This window comes from Ziziphus jujuba, chromosome 7, assembly GCF_031755915.1.
Source record: "Ziziphus jujuba cultivar Dongzao chromosome 7, ASM3175591v1".
Lineage (NCBI taxonomy): Eukaryota > Viridiplantae > Streptophyta > Magnoliopsida > Rosales > Rhamnaceae > Ziziphus > Ziziphus jujuba.
The window spans coordinates 29,038,886-29,066,342 of record NC_083385.1 but is presented as its reverse complement, the minus strand read 5'-3'; the positions used below and the strand labels follow the sequence as shown (position 1 = coordinate 29,066,342).

At 32.9% G+C, this 27,457-nt stretch overlaps 2 protein-coding genes and 1 long non-coding RNA gene across 7 annotated transcripts; 2 read left to right on the top strand and 1 right to left on the bottom strand.

Moving 5' to 3' along the window:
* Positions 1–601: 601 nt before the first annotated feature.
* On the bottom strand, positions 602–3,441 carry LOC107408190 (protein WHAT'S THIS FACTOR 1 homolog, chloroplastic). Of its 3 annotated transcripts, none has more exons than XM_048478820.2 (3): positions 3,338–3,441; positions 2,403–2,470; positions 602–2,215 (listed from the first exon to the last, which is right to left on the bottom strand). In XM_048478820.2, the coding sequence occupies exon 3, from the start codon at positions 2,189–2,191 to the stop codon at positions 731–733; it is 1,461 nt and encodes a 486-aa protein (XP_048334777.2). In that variant the 5' UTR covers positions 2,192–2,215; positions 2,403–2,470; positions 3,338–3,441; the 3' UTR covers positions 602–730. The 3 variants fall into 3 exon arrangements, with proteins under 3 accessions (XP_048334777.2, XP_048334778.2, XP_048334779.2); XM_048478821.2 differs by having other exon boundaries at positions 2,403–2,485; positions 3,338–3,430; XM_048478822.2 differs by lacking the exon at positions 2,403–2,470 and having other exon boundaries at positions 3,338–3,432.
* Positions 3,442–3,497: 56 nt separating this feature from the next.
* LOC107408191 (NADH dehydrogenase [ubiquinone] 1 beta subcomplex subunit 3-B-like) lies at positions 3,498–6,608 on the top strand. Of its 3 annotated transcripts, XR_007242430.2 has the most exons (4): positions 3,498–3,866; positions 4,756–4,806; positions 5,863–5,915; positions 6,389–6,608. XR_007242430.2 is itself a non-coding variant. In XM_016015564.4 (2 exons), exon 1 carries the CDS (start codon positions 3,602–3,604, stop codon positions 3,830–3,832), a length of 231 nt encoding a protein of 76 aa, XP_015871050.1. In that variant the 5' UTR covers positions 3,503–3,601; the 3' UTR covers positions 3,833–3,866; positions 6,389–6,608. The 3 variants fall into 3 exon arrangements, 1 of the variants encoding a protein (XP_015871050.1); XR_003054542.3 differs by lacking the exon at positions 4,756–4,806; XM_016015564.4 differs by lacking the exons at positions 4,756–4,806; positions 5,863–5,915 and having other exon boundaries at positions 3,503–3,866.
* An 898-nt stretch (positions 6,609–7,506) lies between these two features.
* LOC125423875 (uncharacterized) lies at positions 7,507–8,475 on the top strand. The gene is made up of 2 exons (XR_007242632.2): positions 7,507–7,986; positions 8,174–8,475. It is a non-coding gene; the product is annotated as an uncharacterized LOC125423875 (long non-coding RNA).
* Positions 8,476–27,457: the final 18,982 nt, after the last annotated feature.

Below are 27,457 nucleotides of genomic sequence, written 5' to 3'. Positions count from 1 at the left end.
AATAAAATAAAACTGTTTATTACCCTTTGCATACTTTGTATATTTTATGATTAGATTGATAGTAATCTACTTACTTTTGTCCATTTATGTGTTTTTATTATCTGAAAACAATTTGATTTGAAATATTTAAATTTTAAAAAAATTATAGATTATTTTTTCTTTTTTTTTTCTTTTTTTTCTTTTTTAAAGAAACTATTGTAATGGCTATTTTTTATTATTAAACAAAATATGTTCTCCTTTAAAGAATCAAGATTTCAAAGGCCTAGTAGCACTTGGATTTCATTATTATGATATCTTTTAGTTAAAACACACTAAAAACCATTCTTTTGGTAGAGAGGAAAAAAAAAAAAAAAAAAGGAAGAAGAAAAACCATTAACACCCAATCTTAAAAGTGGAGGAAAACGGTTTTTTAGCTATTCTCTTGGTAGTACTAATTAGAGAAGACATAATATAGAATAAACAAAATACGGAACAAACAGGTCTCAGCAAAGTAAAAAAACAGTTTTTGCCACCTCAAAACTATATATCTATTATTACCTTTGCTGCAAAGAATAATGAAAGGAGGCGTTAGAACTGAAAAGACACAGAGAATGAGCCAAGATCAAGAATGTACATCTGCCGTTTGTATACCATGATAAAAGGATACATAACCATACCAATACAACAATTTGTCCCTACTACTGTTATTGTTGGATGACATGCAGAAATTGTCGAGTGTTGGCCTTCACTACTACCAAGGTTCCATTGGACCTCCATCCAAAATATTGGAAAAAGAAGCTGCATCTGCAGCCCAAAACTCTGCATTATCCCTGTAAGACAAGAGCACACTGCTCTCTTCGTCGTCATCATCCTCTAAGTCTGAATATTCAGATTCAAATAAATTCTCCAAACCGTCATCATAATCATCGTTATAGCCATCAGCCTCATAATCATCATCTTTTTCATCATTACACTCACCAATATCTGTATTGTTAATCCAAGCTTTCTTCCTTTCTCTTCTCATTCTCTTCCCTTCCCTAACCAACTCCATCAACTTTTCCCTCATCTCCAAACTTCTATCCTTCTCCAACAACATACCTTTCTCATCAAACCCCTCAACCAAGAACACAGAATCCCTCAGCCCTTTCAAGCTCACGTAGAATAACTCTGGGTGCCTTACAATCATAGCCCTCAACTTATTGGGCAGCCCAAACTCCTTCCTAAAATGAGTCAAGTGGTCTATCAAAGTCCTCCTTTCAACCGTCATTCCAAGTACCTCTCTCACCACTGCACAAGCTCTCTTCTCTGCCTCAATGGATTCTTTAGCAAACTCCGTAACAGAAGTTTTATAAGGGCAAACATCAGGCATTTCTCTAAACTTGATCAGGAAATCGCGATGAGCTCTCTTCAAATTCAATCCCTTTCGTAGTCTTAGTTGCTTGAACTTCAAAGGCCTGTCTACTATCAGCCCACTTGATTGAACTTCCGGGGAGAGTAAAGGCATTGCCAAGTCTGGTTTCCACGAGACAAGTTCAAGTGCACGGCCATAGGAGGTGTTAACAGTCTTAAATTTATCTGAGTGATCATTGCAGAGGCGAGAACGAAAATTGGGTGGAAGACCAAGATCAGGAGCAAGGTGTACCAGTTTCGACAAAAGTAGCCGTCGGTGAGAAGAGAGCATAAGCAGTTTCTGGAGTTTGGTGGCCAGGCTATCAGAGATGAGCAATTTGTAATTTAATTCCTCAGAAGCAAGAGCAGCTGCAGCTGGGGTTAGACGGACACAGAGTTGGGAATATGACTTTGTAGCATTCAATGGTGTGGGTGCTCTTGGAATTGAGAAAAGCTCGAATATTGAAGGGTAACGATGAATCATTGAGATGATAGACTTAGGCTTTGAAAGGGAAAGGTAAGATCGACATTTGGAAAGGATATGTATAGGAATATAGTGTTTTGGTTTAGAGAGGAGCAGGGTTTTCAGCTTTTGAACAAATCTTATCTTATTTTGCTTCACAATATGCTTGTCTAGAGAAGGGCTACGGACAGTTTTGATAGATGAACAAGAAATTGAAATAGAAAGTTCTATGCAGTTCCTACTGTAATAACTTTTGTTAGTATCACCAAGAAACAAGGAAGCATTCCTAGGGAGAAAGCTAGAATTTAGGGAAAAGATAGGCCAATCTCTATGAGGTGAGCAAGGCAAATACAATGCCATTCAGCTTAGTGCCAATGAGAATCCCTATGAAACACCAAAATTTCAATATAAAATATATAGGATTATGGTATATAAGGCTAGCAGTCTCTCTACTCTTCTTTTGAATCAAAAATAAATTTTCCTGGGAATAGCTACTTTGAGTAATTAGTCAAAGCAAAAAGTGCAACACAGATGCATAGTTCATCAAGTAGAGATGAAGATGCTTGCTTACTTATCAGCGGCAATAATTTTACTGAATTAATAGTGTGACAAAGGTCGCCCCAATTTTATATAACATCCCTGCAAAAACAGTCACTCCAAACCAGAAGAATAATAAATAAGAAAATAAAAAGCAATTTGCTTTTACAGTTATTACTGAGTTCACAAAGATGGTCATGAAAGGCATCGACTATCACTTTCCATATGCATATAAGCAAGCAGAATCGGAATCTAAACCAAAACGACCCTCGGTATAGAAATGTTTCAAACGAAATCCAATTAATTTTCAATGCTGTAACCCAATTCTCCCAACTATGGCACAGAGTCAATTAATCTGAAGACCCAAATGGTGATTCCTCATCTACTCTTATGGAGACTGAAACCCAGTGAAGAATGCAGAATCCTAACTCACTCAAACAAATTACAAAACGATTGGCTTTGAAAAACACATTTAACAAGAAAAACAAAACTAATATTTTTTCACATGTAATTTATGTCAACTTCAGAACTTCATAAACCATTGTTTTCCTTCAAAGATTAGAAAACTGGAGACTAAACCAAAAAATTCCTGTATAAGCAATAAAAAGTAACATTGAAGGAAAATAAATAAATAAATAAAAATTCAAGAACAGCCCCAAAATTCAGGTTTGTATATAAAAAATTAAAAAGAACTGCATACCCAAGTTTTCGTTCTTCTAAAATAAATGAATAGATAAATAAATAATGAGTTAGGAAGGTTGTAAATCCACAATTCACAGCCACCAAAACAAAAGCCAAAATGCTCAAAGACTCACAAGTCTGTAACCGCAAAATAGTTTCATATTTGGAGTCGGAAATTAAGCAAAACAAATAAAGAACAATATTTCTACAGGCCGAAACCAGTAATAAAAAAAAATTAAAAAAAAATAAATAAAAAAAAAAACAACCGAACTTTATATTGACACCAACCTGGAGATTGGAATTTTCTTGGATTCCTCTGGTTGCCTTCAAGCTGGCAATTCCAGTTACCAAAAATAAAAAATAATTATGAGCGGAAGGGAGAGGGCAGTAGAATGACCAAATTACCCTTTATTTATTTATATGCAAAGTTTGTAAACCCAAAGCCAAGCCGGCCCAACCAACCGAAGCCCAACATATACTGGAATTTGGAAAGGTTCCATTTTACCTAAACGGAGCACGAAGAAGAAGAAGAGGCAGAGAAAGTAAGAGAGAATGGCGAAGCCGCTTGGAGCGACCGGAGAGTTCTTCAGGAGGAGGGATGAGTGGAGGAAGCATCCGAGGCTTAGCAATCAGCTCCGCCACGCCCTTCCCGGTTTTGGCCTCGGAGTCGCCGCCTTCGGCATCTACCTGGTTGGCGAGCAGGTCTACAACAAACTCCTTGCTCCATCCTCCTCCTCTTCTTCTTCTTCTCACCACTCTTCCCATTCCTCTGCTTCTCACTGATTCATTGAGACAACGACAACAAAAACCTGATCAGGTGACGATGATCATTCAGCCCCTTAAATCCTCTTTTACATTTCGTTCCATTCGGTCTTCTGGGTCTGCTTTTATTTCTGTTTTTATTAGCTCTTCTGGAAATTTTATTGATTATTACATTGAAATTGTTTTTAAGTTAATGGATCTTACAGATGGGATATCATTACTGATCTGCTTTTAGAACCCTATTATTTTTCTGGTTTTATTATTTGGGGCCAAAATCATATGCATTTTAACTGTTTGTTGACATGTTTTATTGGGATGCCTCTGTGTGGTGGAAACTATATAATGCTTTTGCTTATACAAATGAAGAGAAAATTACTTAACTTTCACCCATAGCAGCATGAGTGGATTGGTTCTTTGCCAGGCCTTTGACAAGATAATTTAAAGTTTTTGGAAAGGAAACGAAAATGGTTTTCTATTACGCAGAGTTGCTTTGGAAATCATGCTCAAACGGTTGCAAATAATATCATGAGCAACCATCATAATATGATATTTAATCATTACGAAAACGTCACAATGTTTTAACTCTTTTAAAGAAATATCGGAGAAATATAACATTATTTTTGCTCTGTTTATTTTGGGTAATTTTTCTCTTGTACTTTTTTAACTAATCCAAATTAATTATCTACAACAATGATTAAGCTTTTTTAATCTGCAAAAATGATTAATTGACACAAATAAAGAGTTCATAGAGCTGATTGTTGCAATTGAAATCCTAAGGTTAATTGATACTACCCCCAAAATTATGGCGCTAATCTGTAAACCATGAACTATGCAAAGGTCTAAAACAAGCAGACTATAATATTAGATTTTTAACTTATGCTTATACGTTACTTGCGCTCTTTGCATAAAATTACTGCAGTGATTATGGCATTTTTCATCTCTAGGTATCAATCTGATTGGGCTTACTTCTTTGAATACACCAGGACTACGTTTAGGTATCAAGCTTTCTGCCAAAAGTGAAGCATGATAAACAAATCATGGCAAACTGTGATTTAACACTCTATCATATGGTTCTTTCATCAAATCAACTTTTGACATAAATCTAGGCTGTGCAATTACTCATATACATATTAACATTCATATATTCTATTTGTAATATTGCTCCACATTAGTGCAATTGTTAGATCTATGTAAGGTTTAGATAAAATTGTGTTTGCTCTTTACCATTGACCATTAACATCTAAAGCATGTGGTGTTTGAGGCTCTCTATTTGATACCAGTTGTCTTTTATTTATGGTTTTGTGATTGTAATCTTTAGACTTATTTGTGTACTTCTTAAACTATGGTTGTTGTGTATGAATATATTTTTTTGCTGTGTTAATTGAAAGGCTAATTGATGAAGAGTAAGGAAATTAAGACGGTATAATGCAGCAGCTAGATTTTAGATTACAAGCTTGAGAAAGAGTAAAATGATGTCTGCATCTGTAACCTAAGTGATTTATCCAACCATATGCTGTACATGCACGTGAAGAATGTCTAAATATTTTAAACTTAAAGGATGTTTTAAGTTAAATTTATGATTATCACCTAGTGGTTTGGATATCTTGATAAGTTTCAAACTATGATCTAAAAGCCAGGAGTTAGGATGGGGCTTGTATTGGTTAAATTTGAATAAAAGAAGACGACATGATTCAACTTCAAAATCAAAATGTCTAGGTTTGTGAGTTTGTTTGAATTTTGTAAACTGAAAAGTAACAGCAAGTTAAAAATGGCTTGTAGAATTCCAATGAAATTATAGGGTCACTAAAGTGACTTGAGAAAGTGGCACATACTTCCTACTATGGTTCTATTTTGTCATGCATAAATATATAAAGATTGGAAAGACTTGATGTCCTGTGGTGAAAACTGCTAAACATGGTTATTAGGCAGCAAAAGTAAATGAAATGCTGCATCAAATAAACATCTGGACTTAACGATGGTTACCATACTTATTTAATTTGTTTTCTTTTATATGATTTACTTTTGTTTCTTCATGTTCTTGTTGGTTGCAGAGTTTGTAGTATTCACGGGAATGTTTTGCTTGTTTTTCCCACATGAAAATTGAGTAAGCTCCCATATGCCAAAAAAACAAACTTTGAATAAGCACCCTGTATTTGAGAACTACCCTAGTCAAATAATTTCACTAATTCTTGCTAATATATTCATTTAACTTTAACTCGAACAAGCCATAAAAAGTTAATTTAATATTTATGCTTCCTGAAGGAAAATGTTTATAATATATCTAGATGCTATGGCAATCGCTATTAATGTCTTTTTAAAGTGGCAATTGGATTTAGATTTTATCTAGCTGCCTGCAATTTATTGGGTTATAACTTGTCCTTTGAATTTAATTTAGATTGACAATTTTATTCTTCATTACTAAGTTTGCCAGCTGAAAATTTTTCTCATCCTTTGTTGTACTGGCTTGGGCCATATGGAGTTTGTTCTTGCGAAAAATATTGTAGTAAAATATCTTACTTCATTTAAGCATTTCAGATATATTCGTGATTCTAGCAAATTCTTTGTTTGATTTTGCAGATGGATGCTTGGGAGAAGGAAAGGAGCATGGACTTGTAATTTCGAAGTCTCCTTGTTGGTTTGTTCATTTAGCAATAAGCTTTTAATTGCCAAGAGACATGAAGAACTTAAAGCTTGTGAATTTATAATGTATTTAAACATGCTGTTGCTATTTACTCTTATGTCTTGCAACTCGTGGCTCAGTATATTGCATCCATGCAAGTATTGTTTTCTTTTAAAACTTTCATTGTTATCTTTTTCTTGGTTGGTTTGGCTCTGCTACAATTTAATGAATTTTTGTGTTAAAATTTTTTTAGAACGCTGTTATGATAATTGATCTTGGTATCCATGTGAAAATAGGGATGGCAGGGTGGATCGGGGTTGAAGCGGCCTCTCCTGTGCCCCGCCTCCCTCTAAAAATACCCCCATACCTGCTCTATAGCCCGGTCTTTTTGAACCAGGGGAAAGCCGGGATTCCCCATTTCCCCATAAATGGGGTGGGGTGGGATTCCCCATTTCCCCATTATTAAAAAAAATTAATAAACAATATTTTTTCTACAAAAAGTATAAATATTTTTAAAAATATATATCATTTATACATAAAATTTATTCTCAATTATTAATATAATTATATTTAAGTATAAAAAAATATAAATTATATTTTATTAATAAGATATATATATATATATATATAAACGATGCAGGTACAGGGCGGAGAAGGAATATAATCTTGATTCCGTCCGATCCTGACTTAGATATAAAGTTTTTGTCTTCTTCCTGTCTCAATTCCTCGTTTCATTAGCGATTTTTAACAAGGATGGGAAATTCAAGGCAAATTGCGATTTTTATGTGAAAGAGTCTATCATTATTCAAGAGGAAAAGAACTTTTTGAGTAGCCCAGTATGATTTGTGAAGTTTGCAAGGTTGAGCTTGTGTTGGGACGTGTAGAGAAACTCTTCTGTTTTGTGGGATAGCTTCATCGGTTCACATATGATCACTGACAAAAATATCGGTTCACATATGATCACTGACAAAAATATGGCTTGTATGGAAATATCGATAGAGATAAAAATATTGATATCAATAAAAATATTAATAAAATTACAAAAATTGTATATTTAATTTAAAATATAAATTTTGAAAAATAAAATAATTAATATAATAATTAAAATATAATGATAATAAAATAATTCTTATTAATGTAAAAATATATAATAATGGAAATAATAAGCTGTAAAATTAATAGACAATCTTTTATGTAAATTGCATCTTGATTTTGGAAAAAATTAAAAAAAATGTGTTGAATGAAAAAGTGGGTAAGTGTTTGGGCGAGTGGATGGGAAAAATGCTACTAGCATTTCTCAAAAAATAATAATAGTAATTGTTAAAAAAGATTTATTTTTTAAAAAAAAAAAAAAAAAAAGGGAAAAGGGTATGGACGTTAAAGACAGAAAATTCTAGAAGCTAAGTCTTTTGGCCCTAAAACTATATTGTTTCTTAATCTTAGCTGAGGCCCTCTTTTCTGTCTCTGATAATTCATTGCTCAAAGTCTGAAAAATCTTGATTTTCTTTGTCCTTTGAATCCTCAAAGCAAAAGGGTCGGTCTACATAGTCTTGAGGTAATTTTCTTTCTTATCCTCCTCTATTTCAGTTGGAATTTGGATAGATCGGTCTCTGTTTTGTGTAGCAAGCCGAATAATTGGACATGGGATCGCCATAAATCTATATCTCCTTCTCTGGTTCACAAACTGTAGTTGATTTGAGTCTTTTTGTGGGTTTTTTTCTTTATTTTTATTATTTTTTTAGGTCTGTCTCAGCAATTATGGCTTCCAAATGCATCTTGAAGGCACTTAAAGCCGATATTCTTCCCTCCACTATCGATATCGATGGTTGTCGACACCCGACAATATCGTCGACATTTCGCTAAAGTCGCCAACTTTTTCCTCACCGCACATGATATCATCTCAAGCATATGACACAATCTCAATCATTATGCAAAAGTACACTTTTTTTATTTTTTTGAGTAGAAATTAGATGAAAGTACACTGAATCACTGTGATTAGTAACATTCTATAGTAATTGAGCCATTTGGGTCTGTTTGTTTGAGACATGTCAAACTTTTTAGAAAAATTGATTTTTGGGATTAAATTTATTTTAAATTAATTTTTATATAAATAATAAAAAATTATGATTTACAAGTAATAACTTAATTTTATATGAAAAATTAAAAGTAAATTTATATTTTTAAAAAATTTTGAAACCAGTTTTTAAAAAATCTCAAAATAATATTTTTATATATGAAAATAACTTTCCACATAAGTGGGAATTTGGTTCTCTTAGCTCACATTTTTTCATTTCCAAATAAATATACAAATATTGAAAAGTTGTTACTTTTTTTTCATGTAAATTAGATTTTTTACTAATTTTGTCTTTTATAAGATGGAACCTGTAGTTAAATTGGCAGTTAGTGTGTTTTTAACAAACAGTTAAAAATTTGCGATTGGGGTTGTTAATCTTAATCCTCACTTCCCAATTCTGTAATTAAATGGAATTTTTTTTATTTTTTTTTTAATCATAAAAATATTATTTATCACTATTAAAAACTTGTGTATAACAATGTTAATGTATAAAACTTCTATTTGTTACCACCAGCTATTGTGGTGCTGCCATGTCATTAAAATTGGTTACATCATCATTACCATGTCATTTGCCCTAGCCAATTACTTAATACCACCTCTAAGATGTAATTTAATTTTTTTTAAAACCAAAAAACTTCATCTTCTTTTGAAACCCAAGTGTTTCTTCTCTCTAATTCCGTTTTTTGATGAAACATTTTTCTCCATCTAATGTTAGTAGTATCAAACATGAACAATTAAACATATATCATTATAGCACTATAAATCTTGAATCTATACACATTTATAGAAAATTGTAATTTAATTAAATTACTAACATTTAAACGCAGTTATTAATTTATCAAATTTATCTGTAAAATATAATACAAAGAGTAACAAAGTAATGTCTAATGTTTTCACCAAATAAGTATCGTAAATACCTCAAAATCCTAATCACTCAATATGTGTATCGTATTAGTTAAATCGTGACTCATATATATATATATATACAAAACAATTAATGAATAATAATAGTAATAGTAATAATAGTAATAATAATAATATATTTATATAATAAATAATAATATAAAACAGATAATAAGTCAATTAACTTTCTAGATAGAATAGGTTCTTCAGTCTAATGGGTCAACTGAAGTATTATAGAGAGTGTATGACTAATGGCTCTATTGAAAAGTTTAATAAATAAGCTAGTCTCATTACTGGTATAAACAAATTTTGTAAATGAATTACATAATTATGACTAGTACACATAAAATATCTAACATCTAAATTCATTGTTAGTGGTCAATATTGGTGAGACATGTTAATAAAGTCCAATGTTATTTTACTAAGTAAAATACGAATATGCAATTCCAAGACACATGATGTGGCTAGTAGAGGAAAATAAATTTGGCTAGCATAGTATCATGGTAAAAGTCTAAAATGGTTTATTTCCAGACAAAGGATAACCTATTTGGGGAGTTCTTGACCTTTACCCATAGAACCAAATTGGGCAAAAGGATAACACATTTACTGTTTCTATCGTAAACGTGTTTGTACACATAATGATCCAACATTGCTAATATGTGTAGATTTTTCATCCTATTAAGAACAAAATAAAACCTCAAATTAGCATATATAGACAATGCTTGGCTGATAGTCTTCGAACACTTACGCATTGTTCAGTTAATGCTTACTTAAGCATTGTTCAATTAATGCTCTCTAAACATAATCTAATAGTTTAGTTAACAAAATATGAAAATTAAAAGTTTTTTTGCTTAGTAACTATTAAACCAAGTGTTTACTAGAATTTAAACTTTGTATGATCTAAAAAAAATAAAAAAGGAGAAACCAAATAAATCGATAGATATTACTATTCTTTATTTTCACTTGACAAGACCCAAAAAAAAAAAAAAACTAATATAAATTTTTTTAGCAAAAGCTTACTTTTTCCTCTGGGATTTCTTTGTATTCTAAAAATACTAACCAAGAAACCTAAAGTAAAAAATCATAATAAAGCTTTTCCTCATGGGTTTCTTTACATTTTTTATTTATTTTTTCACATATTTGATCCATTCCTTTACTTGTATTCATGAAAAAGCGGAAGAAAATGCACATAATAACAATGAAAAAGATTAAAAAGTGCAAAAATGAAGGTTTAATTAAAGACTTTATTTTTTTTCACGGAAGAGAAACATTAGTTTTGGTGTGTATTAAGTAATTGTTGTAAGCATTAGTCCTTTTAAGTAATTTTATATAGGGATAAAATTGTGTTTGACAAAGTTAGAAGAATTGAAGTATAAGTAGATATTGTGGTTGTGTACCGACAAAATATATATTAAAAAAAAAAAAAAAAAAAAAGAAGGTCCATGACTTTTCTTAAAAACACTAGTCTAAAGTTTATTCAATTAAGGCCTAACGGCCCATTTGATCCAAGTTAACTAAAATAAACCCAAGTTCCTTTTACTCGAGGCCACCTCTTTCCTCGAAGGCCTATTAAATAGTCTTTATTATCTTTTGTCCTTTACTAAAAGCACTTTTCTTAATACTAAGGTGGATTTTAACTCTTCTCTAAGTGATATGTAGATAAAAAGCCCTTTCTTGTCTTCATTTCTTTTTCTCTTTAGTTTTTTGCATGAATGCTGGAGTAAATGGTATATCTTGCAGGCATTAAAGCACCTCTTGCAAAGGTTTTCCATTTTAGGCAAGAACGTTCTTTTAACCTCCGAAGAAAAAACACCACATATGTTGATTAAGAAAGGTGAATTTTAGATGGTGTCTATAATGAATAGACACAACGATTTACCTTTCCAACTTGAATTTCGGGCATTGGCCTTAATCTTTTTCCCTACATTTCAGGAGCTAAGAGTCTTCTTCACAAATTTCAGGAACTAAGACATTAGAATCCACGAAAGGAAAGCTAGTAGATCCCTTCTTGAAAATCTTGTTTGTAGTAACAAAATCTATCTTTGTATGATAGTTGTCACCTCTAGTGCTACAACTGTTAAAATAATTATGTAAATTAGGTATAATCATGTTAACAGCTTTAATGTCCAAATAATGAAATTTGACATTTTATTTAACTAATGTTACAATGAAATTCATTGGAATCACTCTCTCTTTGTTTTTTGGTTGGCCGATTAAATATAAAAAAATTTATATCTTTTTCATCGCTTAATTATAAATCCTAATATATTTATAATCCCACCTTTATTTGATAAATATATTATTTATTATTATTATTACTATTATTATTTTGATTTTGTGTGTGTTAAAAAAAAAAAAAAAAGATGGGATTATTGTTTTTGGAGCCGTCATAGCAATTTTTATTGTTTAACCTAAATGAAAAAGGAGGGGTAAGAGAGGTATTTTCATGACGACCTCTTGCACACTAATTGTTTATTCTTTTTTAGGTTTCAACACACTTTGTTGCGGGTATACTCTAAACTTTACTACTACATGCCATTAATATGTGAGATTTATAGGAATAATCAATTTATCTGCTATATTTATGTATGGTTATTACATATTATATTTATTAAAATCATCAACAATTTCATTTTCCCCCATATTTTGAGAGAGAGAGTCTGACTTATTCTTTTATTAGAAAGTAAAATGTTATCCTAAACTTACCATGATGCTGCTTTCCATCTTATTTCTCTTTATGTTCCTTGTTGTCTTTGTTTAACTTATGATATTGAGAACAATAGCGTGTTGAGCAGTTTAAATGACTAATATTTGCTTTGTTGTTTTGTGACTAAAGAGGCAGTGTGAGGACTTCAACCCAGCACTTCTTTTTGACTCTTTTTTTTGGGTAAGATCACTTCTTTTTGACTTAGCTCACCCTCTTGTAAGGAACCCAGGGAAAAGGAGGAGAAAGTCGCATTTCTACAGTATTCAAATCCCATACACCATCAAAAAATCTTTTTCACAACGTCAACAACCGCTTCTCCAATAAAACTGTTTTAGGCGTCCTCTGAAAGCAGAGAGAAAAATAGTGGAGGTTCGATTTTCAGAGGAGGAAGAAAGAAGGGCTATGGAAAATCACTCATTGATGGTAGATCTGATAAAAAAATAATAATAATAATATTTTTTATTTGATTTTCAGGATCAAAGAAGAAGGGCTATGAAAAACCTTTTATTCATGGCACATCTGATAAAAATTAATATTTTTAATTTGATTTCCAAAGGAGGAAGGAACTAGGAAGAACGGCTATGGAAAACCTCTCAATGGCAGATTTAATAAAAAAGTAATATTTTAATCTCTAAAAGTTTTTAAGCTTTGTCAACAACAACGGCAGACCCAGGAAGAAGGAAACTAAAGTAATTTCTTGTGGGAAAATTACTACCTAACCAATTTTAATGACATGGCAGCATGATATTGGCTGGTGGTAACAGATAAGAGTTCTGAGGTGTTACCATCATTATACACAAATTTTTCTCATTTCTTACATAGTTGATAGATCCTATGGGAGTCCATGCCATGTGGAGAGTTTACTTTCCATGTTATTAAAAATAAATAAATAAATAAACATAAGAAATCAATAATTATATATTAGCAATGATAATGATCATTAGTGATGATAAATAACAAAAATAGGTTTTATAACTCGTTAAGTTTGACAACCTGGTGGAGTATAAAGCAGATGTCTTTCTTTTGCACTTCATATGATTGGGATTTCTCTATTTTTTCATGTCATAACACAAGTTCTATCTCCGCTGAGGTTTGGTAACAAGAACCGAAATAAAGACCATTTATGATTTTTAAATTCCATCAATTTAGTATATCTTCACCATTTTGTTATAAATATTTTAAGCTGCTTAGCTGTTTTATGAAGACCCTTGTATTTTATTATTATTATTTTGATAGAAGGGAAACTCTTTATTTGTTTTGGATATTTCAAGCTATGTTTATTTTATAAGTAACAAATTCAAGATGTGTTAATTAATATAAGGAAATAAAAACTAATTAATAATCCAATAAAATTGTTTCAAAACTAAAAATGATGGTATGATATAATTTTAACCATTGGATTCAACTTGATGACATAATACAATTAAATTAATTCAAATTGTGATCCTCTACTTTTCTTAAAATGTAAAAGGTCTTTGTTCTTATCAAAGAGGAAAACAAGAGAAGTAAGAAAAGAACGGGAAAAAAAGGTAAAGAAAGAATAAAATGAGAAAAACTTGCTTTCACAAATGTTAAGGTATGTTCTTTGATAAGTTTTATATACCATTGAGACTTTTGAATTTTGTGGTTACTTTCATGATTGTTTATGCATGAGAAATGCACGTAAAGTTATGAAAGCTTAAAGACAAAGGTAGGCTTGGTCCCTAAACTATTTTAACTTGCATTTTGGTCCTTCATTTTTTGTGTCATGTGTTATTTTTATGACATATTTGTTAAAATTTTAATATAAAGTTTAGGGGGCTTAGTGTCAAAAAAAAAAAAAAATGCTTAAATACTAAAATGCAAAACCCTACACTATACAATTTAAGGAAGAGAATTCAAAGCAAGGAATGTAAATTTGAGTATGGACAGGTTCAGATTGAGATTTTTTGGGGATAGAAAGAGAATTTGAATTTGGCTGGACTAGGCGATGCTTCAAATTTATAATTTGGTACTCCGCCCTATAGGCGTTGAGCTAAGCCTCAAACTCAGATTTCGAGTTTAAAGTCTAGGTTCAAATTTAGAGTCCAAATTTTGATTTTTACTTTTTTAATAATCCTAAATTCAATTAAAATGTTTTCTTCTTAAAAATTCTTTATAATAATAAATAACATTTTTTTTAAAAAGCTTAATAATTGGACACTATTATAGATACTAAATTTTACTAACAACTTTTTTATATCAAATTATGTGTTTGTTTAATAATAATTGCTAAATTAATGATGTCCTAAAATCGTGAAAGATAAATCCAATGAACAATCCAAAATCATTGAATATCAAAATTTTGGTTGATAAATTTGATGAATTGGAAATTACTCTTAATTAATTATTTTATAGCAATAAATAAATTCAACTTAACATATAATTAAATGGGATTAGTTCTGTTGACATGATGTTTACATTCGCATTTAGTAAGCAATGGGTTAGAGACATCAAAGAAGGACAAATTGTTTTAAATGATTAAATAAATATATATATATATATATATATAATAAATATTTATACTAAATTGGACAAAAATATAAAATAATTATAAAATTATATTTAACTAGCCAATTGTGTTCGGCTTCGAACTGGCCTAACAAATGTCTGATGGGCCCAGTTTCGGAGTGGATATAAATTAAAAATTTGGAGAATTTGATCCAATATTCCTTTCGAGATGAGCTAAATGATATTTGTCCTTTCATTTGTTATTATTTTTTTTTTACCCTTCAATATCTATTTTAACCTTGAAATAATAAAAAATAACTTGGATATCATTTTATGTTTTAAACAAACAAAGAACAAAAATCTACTTTTTGGAAAAAGAAAACAAAGTACATCAAGTAATTGTTTTTACAAGAATACACAAAAATACAAAAAAACAAAACTTGCCGTTTTAAAAACAAAGGAAGCTTCATCTCAGCACCCTTAAAAAATACAAAGAAAAAACAAAAAAACAAAACTTCATCTCATCTCAGCACCCTTAAACGGCTATCTCTGATGTAATTGTTTTAATATTTTTGTTTATTTGTTGCCGTAGACCGGTGTGGGTTTGTTTTTGTGTAAATTTTTGCCTTGCCGTGGACCCGTGTGGGTTTTTTTTTTTTTTTTTTTTGTCTTTATTTGTTGCCTTACCGTTAAATACTTACAAATTTAGTACAATGTGATACATTGAAACTTTTGATTTATTTTTAGAACTGGTTAAAAATGTGGAATTTTTGAAGTTTATTGGAAATTTAGATTTTTGTATGGAAGTGATTATAACCTAGGTTTTAGGATATATTGATATTGGGTATCAGTAGGAAATGAAGAGAGAAAAAAAAACGGGACTGGTTTGGCTTTAAACGGTGGCCGTAGGTGGGAGAAATAACCAGGTCAAAAATTAGATCGGGACCGGTTCAGGCGGGTTCGGATCAACCCGGCTAAAGGTTGAAGATGGAGCGAACGACATGTCGTCTGGGATGAATGACACCAAGACGACACGTTGTTTTTAATTTTTTTTTAAAATTTTTAAATTTTTTTTTTTTTTGGTTCCATCGACATCCCTGAGCATGGAAAATAAATAAAAAAGGCAGGAAAATCAATGAATTTGATGAAGAATAATGTTGGTTTGTAATAAATAAACATAATATATGTATATATATATATTTGTTACAACTTAGGGATATAAAAATTTGTACCCTAATCAACGTTTAAATCCTAAAGCTAAAGGTGTTATCTCACTAGTGCATGATACTCAAACTCTGTCTAGAAAACTGCTTTTGTGGGTTGAAAAGAAGAATTTTTATAAAAATGTACTTGACCCTTAAGAAACTAATTATTTTTTGTTTTTGATTTGTCTACAAATAAATCATTTATCCTAAACTAATTATACAAATAAAATAAATATAAAGTGAATGATTTATATAGCATATGTAGGTGTCGATAGGTCTGAGCTTTTATAACCAAATCAGGTTAAACACAAGCAGTATGGGGAAGAGATGTAGCTACATTAGTTGACATACTCATATAGAAGTGGTGGACATGTTGTAGTCCAGCTTAACCTATATGTTCAGATTATAGTTTGCAACTTTCTGTGCATAGTTTTTAGACATATATTGTATGTTAAGAAATAATTAAATATAACATGAATATGATATGTATATATACAGTCTAAGGGCTGCTTTTGATTGGCTTATAACAATCTGTCTGTTGCGTAGCTTCTATGTAGTCTTTCACCTTTATACTTCACTTTCTTCTTTTTCTATTTTGGGTGAATTGACTACTTCCTCTCCTGTCATTTCAATATTTCACTTTATCTGCTTCCGCATGTAGCATCATAATTTGCCACAATTGTGGGTTGCTCTATTAAAACCCCACTTTAGACTATAGCTGCATTAGAAATCTTAGTTGCTTTTCAGACCTTTTTTTTCTTTTAAGTTTTTTCTTCTTCCTTTTTGCCAGGGTAATTTATTACTAAAAATCAGTACTTGGAGATAAGAGAAAAATACTTTATGATTAATTAGAATTGAAGTTGAGAATTCCAGAGTTAGTACTTGTTAATTGTTAGTACTTTCTAAAGGTATAGATATATATATATATATATATATATATAGAGAGAGAGAGAGAAGATCGGCGCATAAAATTTTAGGTACATGGTTAGCTAGAAGACACGCAAACACTTTATCCCAAAAAAGAAAAAAAAATTAAAGAAGAAGAAGAAGATAGAAAGATTTAGAAGTAAACACACTGCTATACAATAAATGTTCAGTAAATGTTTTGTAGATGGCATACACAATATCCTTAGGAAGAGAGGGTATGAAATTGAGGATTGCGTATATTTATATATGTATACATAGTTGACAATGTGGTTAAAGGTAGATAAAAATTTATTAATGTTATCAATGTACATTTGTAGGTTGTACTTTATAATGGCACCAAAGAGGAACTTGCGAGCTCAACCAAAGAAGGGAGGTAAGAAGGTGGAAAGTAAGAGACGCGGTGGTAGCACATCAGCACCCGACTCTAAGCATCGACGAACTACTAGGCAGAAATCCAAAGCTGAGATGGAAAGCACCAAACTTCCAGGGCACGTTCCACTTTCCTCTCCCCCATTTGAGATGGTAACTTTTATATTCATTTATGTTATTTTGTGCAGTAAATGATAAGACATATGTCAGTATTTATTCATAAATGTGAAAACTCGAGAATAACTTCACCCGATGGCCATCGGTAATTGCCGATAGCCCATTGGGATTTTTTTAGTTCATTGTAGGTTGATTACCAATGGTTTCATTGGTAATTACCTCTAGTGCAAAAATGTGAACCCATATGTCTTAAAATTTGGTTGGAAATTATTATTATCAAGTTAGGGTGGAAAAAAAGGGTATGATTAAATCGTTGACGTCAGTTCCATTTATGTAATTCATTTTGCAGCCCGTTGATGCTCCAAAGGAACAGATCTTTCAGGATGCCGATATATTTAAAGTTAAGGCAGATTCATTCGGGAATCCAATAGAAGCGAACAAAGTAATTACAAGTGTCCTCACAAGTGAGCAGCTGGAAAAGTATAGACAAACATGTTTTGGACACTTACTTGACATGAAGAACCTCAGGTTCTTTGGTCATCTAGTGCATCACCTGCTTTGCAGATGAGTTGTGTCCAACAATCCAGAAGTACTGGAGTTTAACTTCGACGGATCTAAAGTGCAGTTTACGAAGTGGGAATTCGCACTCATTAGTGGCTTAAAGTTTTGTAGGTACCCTTCCATGTATGATATGCAAATTTCCAAAGGAAAGGAGCTGCTCACGAGGTTGCTAGATGACAGGATTGACTTGAAACCGCTTGAACTGGAATGAATATTCAAGGGTACACATTTTGTGGATGATTGGGATGCTGTAAGAATTGCGTTACTATATTTTTTAGTTCATGGTGTACTAGGAATGGATCCCAGGGTTCAAATAAATAGAAAATTCATTGATTTGGTTGCTGATATAGAGGTATTTAATTCCTACCCTTGGGGCATTCTGAGCTACAAGGAGACGATCAACTCATTCCACAATGCATTCCAGCATAGAGGACGTGCAGTAAAGAATAAATCACAGTCGTATGACCTAAAAGGTTTTCCATTGGCATTTCAAGTACGGTAATACATTTAATACATGTAGCGTTTACTTAAAAATTATATTTAATAACCTATAATTTGTATTTTGTAGTTGTAGGGTTTTGAAGCAATCCTTGATTTTGGTAACCATTTTGGCAAGCAACGGAAAACCTGTTGTCCGAGGATCCTTAGATGGCATGCGACAAGTCAATTGAACCATTTTGCTGTCCATGATTGGTTCACCTCAAATAGCAATGTAAGGCAAATTTTTTTAGACTACGTGGTACGACTACATTCAAGTTACATTACCAAAGTCAGTTCCAAATTTACTTTTTTTTTTCCTTTCTTCATTTCATGTAGTATGTTGTGCACTGGAGGTTAGATGCTACCGATGAGGAGAAGACTATGGATTATTGGCGAACAATAGCAGTGAATATACATGAAGTTCGCTATATGGCACCACCACTTGTAGTACCGATAGCCACAGTTGGCGCTAAAGATGCATCCAAAGCTGAGGAGCATTCTAATGCCCCTCCAGATGCTAATTTCAGGGTATGCAATTGTTACTTGCACGCAAATTTGTATTTCATATGTTGTACTAATATATATTGACTTATGTTTTGGATATTGATATTGATTAGCTTGCTTGTTTGGAGGTAAAATTTGATGAATTAAAGAAAGAGATGGCATCGTTAACGAAGATGCTTAGTTCTGTTATTGACCAACAAAAGCATCAGGTATCATTTAGACAACTTAGTATACTTTAGGGTTTCAGCATTATTAAATTATATATTGTAATTCAGTAATTATTTGTTGTTAGGGTTTGGGAACTGCAAAATAACCATTGTGTTTTGCAGACCGAACATCATATGCACACCCATTCACCTTCATCTTCGGTGCGACCATCATCCCCTGTGGCACCATCATTTGGAGAGCAAGCTGAAGAATTTGATGCACCCATAGACGTTTCCAATGGTAGGAAGGAGGATGATGATTGTACTACACCGTTTGAGCCTATCATACCTGGAGTGGAGGATTCCTGGGCTTTGGTGCCATAGCGGCCTTTGCATTTGGGGTGGGATATCAGTGCTTCAGCTGACAGTCCACATCATGACCAATCAACTGAGATTGAGGTGGAGGATTGGACGCATAACATTGGTGATACAAGCCGATTCGGTAGAGTTTACCACCAGTCACATCACGTCATCTCTCCTTACACCGTGTAAGAAGAAGGTCAAATTTAATCTTAATCGACATATTGACGCATCTAAGGAAAGGGCGTTCGATGAGTGGTATAGAGTGGCACCGAACGAAGCAACCGTGTGTACATCTTATATGATGGTGGGGAAGAAATTTTTTGCTGAACTACTTACCTCTGAAGGATGGTTGACTTCCGATGTAAGTTATATACTTTATTTTCATGTAAATTCATTGTGTTCCTACGTTTGGAATGATGTTTTATTTATCACCTCGCACTTGTTATTTATTTCCTTTAATATGGGGGGCATCTCGAAGCACATATTTATGTGATTCGACACTTCGTAGCTATGTGCGTGGGAAGTCACCCAAACCTAGCATGCCGTGGTGGAGATGTGATTATGTAAGTCCCTACATATATTTAAAAAAATTCTGACTAAGTTTCCCAATTTGTGGATAATGAGGTTATGTTCTAATTTGCAGGTGTACATCCCTATCAACAATGGAGGCGCCCATTGGTTGGCAGCATGTGTGGACTTGAAGGCGCGACATATTGATTTATACGATCCAAATATGGGAAATGAATATGTCCAGAATAAAGAGTTGAACAATGCAGAATGCCTTACATATATGCTGCCTTACCTATTGAGGGATGGGGGATATTATGAGAAGAATCTGGACGTGCCTCCAACTTTAAAGCCATTCACGATAACCATGATCAAAGATGCATCCTGCCAAGATAATGGGTATGAATGTGTTGTCATTTCAAACCACTTCTATTGCTGCTGTTTAATTGTGCTTACGTGTGGAAATACACGTGGTTGGTTTTCATTAATGCTAATCATTAATGTTATTCTGCAAGGGTGATTGTGGAGTCTACGCTTTGAAATTTATAAAATACAAGAGCAGTGAGGAGATTCCTTCATTTGGCCTGAAAGACATTAGGTTTTTTAGAAAAAAAATATGCTGTTGATTTGTACTTTAATAAACTTTCAATGTAGATCGTATGTTTAATGTTATGACACCCTATACTAATGCTGAACCTAGCTTTAGTAATGATAACCGTTGACAAAAAAACAAAAAAGAGAAAAGAAGACCCTCGATTGTGATAAAAATTCAAGCAAAGATGATTACCAACGGTGCATCAATAATTCCCGATGCACCATCAGTAATTACCGATACGCTTTCGGTAATATCAATTCACATATTTTTTTACTCCAAAGACTCAGCCAATGGGTGTTTCCAGCAACAACATGCAAAATATACATTCATCAATACCCCCAAACAAAAAAACATATGACCCGATGTGTATATGTAGTTAACGACTGACCACTTGTATTTGTATGTAGAATCCCTAATTCAAATTGAAATATACAACTTGACTTGAAATGTACAACGATTTAGTACAGTAGTCAATACAGTAGATAGTCAATATTCCTTTTCTTAAAACAAAAAAATAAGTCCCTTTTTACTTCTACCTGAGAACTCCCAAAAAATAGTCTTTTTTTTTTTTTTTGTACTTTACAGAGGGTTTTATCTTTATTTAATACGTATATGATATAAGTCTTTTATTATTATATGTTATATGATATATGAGACAAAAGTTCAGAAAACATTCTCCAATTGGCAAAAAAATTTGATTACCGTAGGTTTCATAGGTAATTACCGAAACCCCAGTGGTAATCACATTTTACCAATGTTATGGCCCCCACAAGTCCCCTAATGTGTGTTAAATCCAAGAAGATGCAAAATATGGATCCTTAAATGATCCAAATGAGACAAAACCCCAAAAGTTCTGAAAAAGTTCTGAAGTTGGCAAAAAATTTTGATTATTGTAGACCTTTGGTAATTACCGATGAAAACTATGGTAGTCAATTTATACTTGCTGGAAACATTATTGTAGGTTTCTTCGGTAATTACCGAAACTCCCGTGGTAATCACATTTTACCAATGTTTTGGCCCCCGCAAGTCCCCTAATGTGTGTCAAATGAATGAACATGCAAAATATGGATTCTTAAATGATCCTAAGTAGACAAAACCCCAAAATTTCTGAAAAAGTTCTCAAATTGGCTAAAAATTTTGATTATTGTAGCCCTTTGGTAATTACCGATGAAACCTACGGTAATCAATTTATACTTTCTGGAAAACTTACCGTAGGTTTAATCGGTAATTACCGAAACCCCTATGGTAATCACATTTTACCAATTTTTTAGCCCCCACAAGTCCCCTAATGTGTGTTAAATGCAAAAACATGCAAAATATATATTCTTAAATGATCCTAAGGAGAGAAAACCCCAAAATTTCAGAAAAAGTTCTCTAATTGACAAAAAACAATGATTACTATGGACCTTCAGTAATTACCGATGAAACTTACGATAATCAATTTATACTTTCTGGAAAAATTACCGTAGGTTTAATCAGTAATTACTAAAACCCCTATGGTAATCACATTTTACCAATATTTTGGCCCCCACGAGTCTCCTAATGTGTGTTAAATGATAAAACATGCAAAATATATATTCTTAAATGATCCTAAGGAGGGAAAACCATAAAATTTCTAAAAAAGTTCCCAAATTGGCAAAAAAAATTATGATTACTGTAGACCATCGGTAATTACCGATGAAACCTACAGTAATCAACTTATACTTTCTGGAAAATTACCGTAGGTTCAATCGGTAATTACCGAAACCCCTATGGTAATCACATTTTACCAATTTTTTGGGCCCCACAAGTCACCTAATGTGTGTTAAATGCAAAAACATGCAAAATATGGATTCTTCAATGATCCTAAGGAGACAAAATCCGAAAAGCTCGTAAAAAGTTCTCAGATTGGCAATTGTAAGCCTTCGGTAATTACCGACGAAACTTACGGTAATCAATTTACACTTTCTGGAAAAATTACCGTATATTGAATCAGTAATTACCGAAACCCCTATGGTAATCACATTTTACCAATATTTTGGCCCCCATAAGTCTCCTAATGTGTGTTAAATGATAAAACATGCAAAATATGTATTCAGAAATGATCGTAAGGAGAGAAAACCGCAAAGTTCTGAAAAAGTTCTTAAAGTGGCAAAAAAATATGATTACTATAGACCATCGGTAATTACTGATGAAACCTACGATAATCAACTTATACTTTCTAGAAATATTACCGTATGTTTAATCGGTAATTACCGAAACCCCTATGGTAATCACATTTTATCAATTTTTTGGACCCCACAAGTCCTTTAATGTGTGTGAAATGCAAAAACATGCAAAATATATATTCTTAAATAATCCTAAGTAGAGAAAACCCCAAAATTTTTGAAAAAAGTTCTCAAATTGGCAAACAAAATATGATTACTGTAGACCATCGGTAACTATCGATGACACCTACAGTAATAAACTTATACTTTCTGGAAAAATTACTGTAGGTTTAATCAGTAATTACCGAAACCCCTATGGTAATCACATTTTACCAATTTTTTGGGCTCCACCGGTCCCCTAATGTGTGTTAAATGCAAAAACATACAAAATATGGATTCTTCAATGATCCTAAGGAGAGAAAACCTCAAAAATTAAGAAAAAGTTCTCAAATTGGCCAAAAAAATACGAGTACTATAGGCCTCCGGTAATTACCAATGAAACCTACGGTAATCGACTTATACTTTCTGGAAAAATTACCTAAGGTTTCATCGGTAATTACTAAACCCCTCTGGTAATCACATTTTACCAATTTTTTGGCCCCCCACAAGTCCCTTAATGTGTGTTAAATGCAAAAACATGCAAAATATAAATTCTTCAATGATCTAAGGAGAAAAAACCTTAACAGTTTGGAAAATTTTGACACTTTGATAACTTTTTCTGAACTTTTGGGGTTTTTTCTCCTTCGGATCATTGAAAAATCCATATTTTGCATGTTGTTGCATTTAGCACACATTAGGGGATTTTTGGGGGCCAAACAATTAATAAAACCACATTACCATAGGGGTTTCGATAATTACCGATGAAATCTATGGTAATTTTTCCAGAAAGTATAAGTTGATTACCATAGGTTTCATCGGTAATTACCGAAGGTCTACTGTAATCATATTTTTTTTTTGGGCCAATTTGAGAACTTTTTCAGAACTTTTGGGGTTTTCTCTCCTTAGAATCATTTAAGAATATATATTTTGCATGTTTTTGCATTTAACACACATTGGGGGACTTGTGGGGGCCAAAAAATTGGTAAAATATGATTACCATAGGGGTTTCGGTAATTACCGATTAAATCTATGGTAATTTCTCCAGAAAGTATAAATTGATCACCGTAGGTTTCCTCGGTAATTTCCGAAGGTCTATAGTAATCACATTTTTTATGCTAATTTGGAAACTTTTTCTGAACTTTTAGGATTTTCTCTCCTTAGGATCATTGAAGAATCCATATTTTGCATGTTTTTACATTTAACACACATTAAGGGACATGTGGAGGCCAAAAAATTGGTAAAATGTGATTACCATAGGGGTTTCGGTAATTACCGATTAAACCTACGGTAATTTTTCCAAAAAGTATAAGTTGATTACCGTAGGTTTCATCGGTAATTACCGAAGGCCTACAGTAATCGTATTTTTTTGCCAATTTGAGAACTTTTTCAAAGATTTTGGGGTTTTCTCTCCTTAGGATCATTTAAGAATCTATATTTTACATTTTTTTGCATTTAACACACATTAGGGGACTTGTGGGGGCTAAAACATTGGTAAAATGTGATTACCATAGGGGTTTCGGTAATTACCGATTAAACGTACGATAATTTTTCTAGAAAGTATAAGTTGATTTCCGTAGGTTGCATCGGTAATTACCGAAGGCCTACAGTAAAATATTTTTTTGCCAATTTGAGATCTTTTTCAGAGATTTTGGGGTTTTCTCTCCTTAGGATCATTTAAGAATATATATTTTGCTTGTTTTATCATTTAACACACATTAGGAGACTTGTAGGGGCCAAAATATTGGTAAAATATGATTACTATAGGTGTTTCGGTAATTACCGATGAAACCTACGATAATTTTCCCAGAAAGTATAATTTGATTACCATAGGTTTCATCGATAATTACCGAAGGCCTACGATAATCAAAATTTTTTGCCAATTTGAGAAATTTTTCAGAAATTTTGGGGTTTTGTCTACTTAGAATCATTTAAGAATCAATATTTTGCATGTTCTTTCATTTAACACACATTAGGGGACTTGTGGGGGCCAAAATATTGGTGAAATGTGATTACCACAGGGGTTTCGGTAATTACCGATTAAATCTACGGTAAATTTTCCAGAAATTATATTGATTATCGTAGATTTCATTGGTAATTACCGAAGGCCTACCGTATTCATATTTTTTTGCCAATTTGAGAACTTTTTTAGAAATTTTGTGGTTTTTTCTCCTTAGGATCATTTAAGAATCTATATTTTGCATGTTGTTTCATTTAACACACATTAGGAGACTTGTGGGGGTCAAAATATTGGTAAAATGTGATTACCATAGGGGTTTCGGTAATTACAGATGAAACCTACGGTAATGTTTGAAGCAAAAAGTTTTTGAACGTTTTCACTTATTAATGTCGTTTTTTCTCTTACTTTGTTAGAAGTTATCATTAATAATGCTACATTTAGCATGTTATTGGTTGGAACACACATGATTGAAGTTGTCGAATGGAATTGTGGTGATTCTTTTATGACAGTGTACAAATGTCAATTACCAACGATGCATCGGTCATTACCATTGGGCAGTAATATCATCCGTGCAACAGTAAGAAGCCTACAAACAACTGAACCAAAAACTGAACACAAAATGATATGTTATCAACACAATACGACAAATGACTTTGACAACAAAAGAACACATAAAACCAACGTCTATTATGCCAAAACACATGTTACGCTGTTGAGCTACTAATTGCATTCCTGACTACATTGCATAACACACGCATACCGCATAACATGCCCCCATTGTCTTAATATAGTGTCGAGCGATTTATGGTCCTTTGGTTCAATGGTGCTGTTGGTTGGTAGTGCTATCAAGAGGTACGGTGGCTGAGCATGATCGGCAGCTATGACCAATCTGTTTGCACCTCCCGCATCTATATTGGTGACACTTCTCTCCTTGAGATTGAATCCTCTTCTTTCTTGGTCTTCCTGACTGTTTGCCAATTTGAGATGGAAGTACAACCTGGTTTATGATATCATCTGAAGCATGCCACTGACATTTATCTCCAAGTGGATATATGGTTTCCGAATATGCGTCACGGAGTGAGTCAACTGAGTAATGCATCGAGCAAAGGATATATGGAGAAATATGTCAATGCTTACATGCTACAATTGCATGAACACAAGGAAATCCATCAATGTCAAATTCCTTGCATGAGCACATCTTATTTTCTAAGTTAACAACTCCAACAAACACGCCATGGCCAACAACTTGAAACTCATATAAGTTCAATGGAATAACACATAAGCCTCTGCCATTATTTGAGCGCTCTTGCATAATATTTTCCAACCAATTAGTAATAGGAGTTTGCATTGCAGCTGCGTTAGTTCGACGTTCATACCACCACTTTTGCAGGACATCATGAATGTGATCTAGTAATGGCAAAACAGGTTTATCCCTAGCATCAAGAAGCACAAAGTTCATGCTTTCTATGATGCTAGTTATCATTATGTTGTATCTATTGCCCGGAAAATGTGATCAAGCCCATTTTGCAGGATTTGCATACTTGAGATATTGTACAACTTCAATACTAACCCCTTCCAAAAGCTGCATGGCCTTATCAAAATCGTCAACAATATATGCTCTAGCTGCATTATTAAAAGTTGATATAATCGCATTGACATTACCTTTAAACTTTTTAGCACGTAATTTGTACCAAGATGATATGTGCAGTGGCCATGGTGATTATTAGGGAAAACTATATGTATCACTTTTGCAATGCTCTTGTGTCTGTCCGATATAAAAACTATATTCGGATCATCCCTAAACGCTTCTTTAAATCTCTCAAAAAACCACGTGTAAGCCACATCCATCTCCCCAGGGCCTATTCCATAAGCAAGTGGATAAATTTGATTGTTCCCATCCAAACATGATGCAATATATAACAAACCTCTATATCTATTCTTCAGCGTAGTTCCATCGACAGCTACGACTCTCCGCATATGCTTAAACCCTCTAATGCTAGCTCCAAGTGCCATAAAAAAATATAAAAATCTATTTTAATCGTCAGTTCAATTCGAGTAAACGTGCCCGGATTTTTGCTTTTCAAAACGTGACGCCATAAAGGAAGTTTTGCATATGACTCTTCTAGCGTGCCCCACAAACTTGATAGTGCAACTTCCTTAGCGGCCCATGCTTTGTTGTAGCTTATGTTTACTCCGTAATTAAAGTGAATGTCATGCACGATATCTTGGGGTTTGTATTTCCGTGAAATCCCATCAAACGTTGGCTGGATGATGTCTCCGATAACTGAACTTGTTGCTTGATGATGATCCCTTTTCATGATATTTAAAGAGCATATATGCTCATCCTTGAAGGCCCCAATCATGAAGGCCTCTGTATTATCACCATGTAGCTTGGTAGCATGCATTCGCCCCATGCAATTGTCATTTACACATACAACTTCATATCAGACCCTATCTGACTTCTTGACCTTGAATTCAAAATTTCTCCTTAGTGCATAAAGACTAAGCTTCTTCTGTATCGCATTCTTACTCGCAAAGAGTTGGTTGATTCGAATGATTTCATGGGCATTGACAGATGAGAAGTGATGGTTAACCCTACGTTCAGCCATGGATGCGGTAGAATCCTGTCGAATGTTCAAATGGTTTTTGGTATAAGGAGAAGCAAGCAGATCATCATTCACATTATCAATTGGACTCTTACCATAAGGAGAATCACCATGTTGACTATCACCAGTTGAAAGTCCTGAATGTTGGGTCCAACAAATGTCATGTAACCCATCTTCACTATGATCAGTGTTGACCTCAACCTCAAATTGTTCATCTTTATCATAATCATGTCCACGATATTCATTCATAT

Bases quoted from the DNA above. Each gene is read 5' to 3' on its own strand.
- LOC107408190 (XM_048478820.2), bottom strand. From the start codon at position 2,191: ATGGCATTGTATTTGCCTTGCTCACCTCATAGAGATTGGCCTATCTTT.
- LOC107408191 (XM_016015564.4), top strand. From the start codon at position 3,602: ATGGCGAAGCCGCTTGGAGCGACCGGAGAGTTCTTCAGGAGGAGGGAT.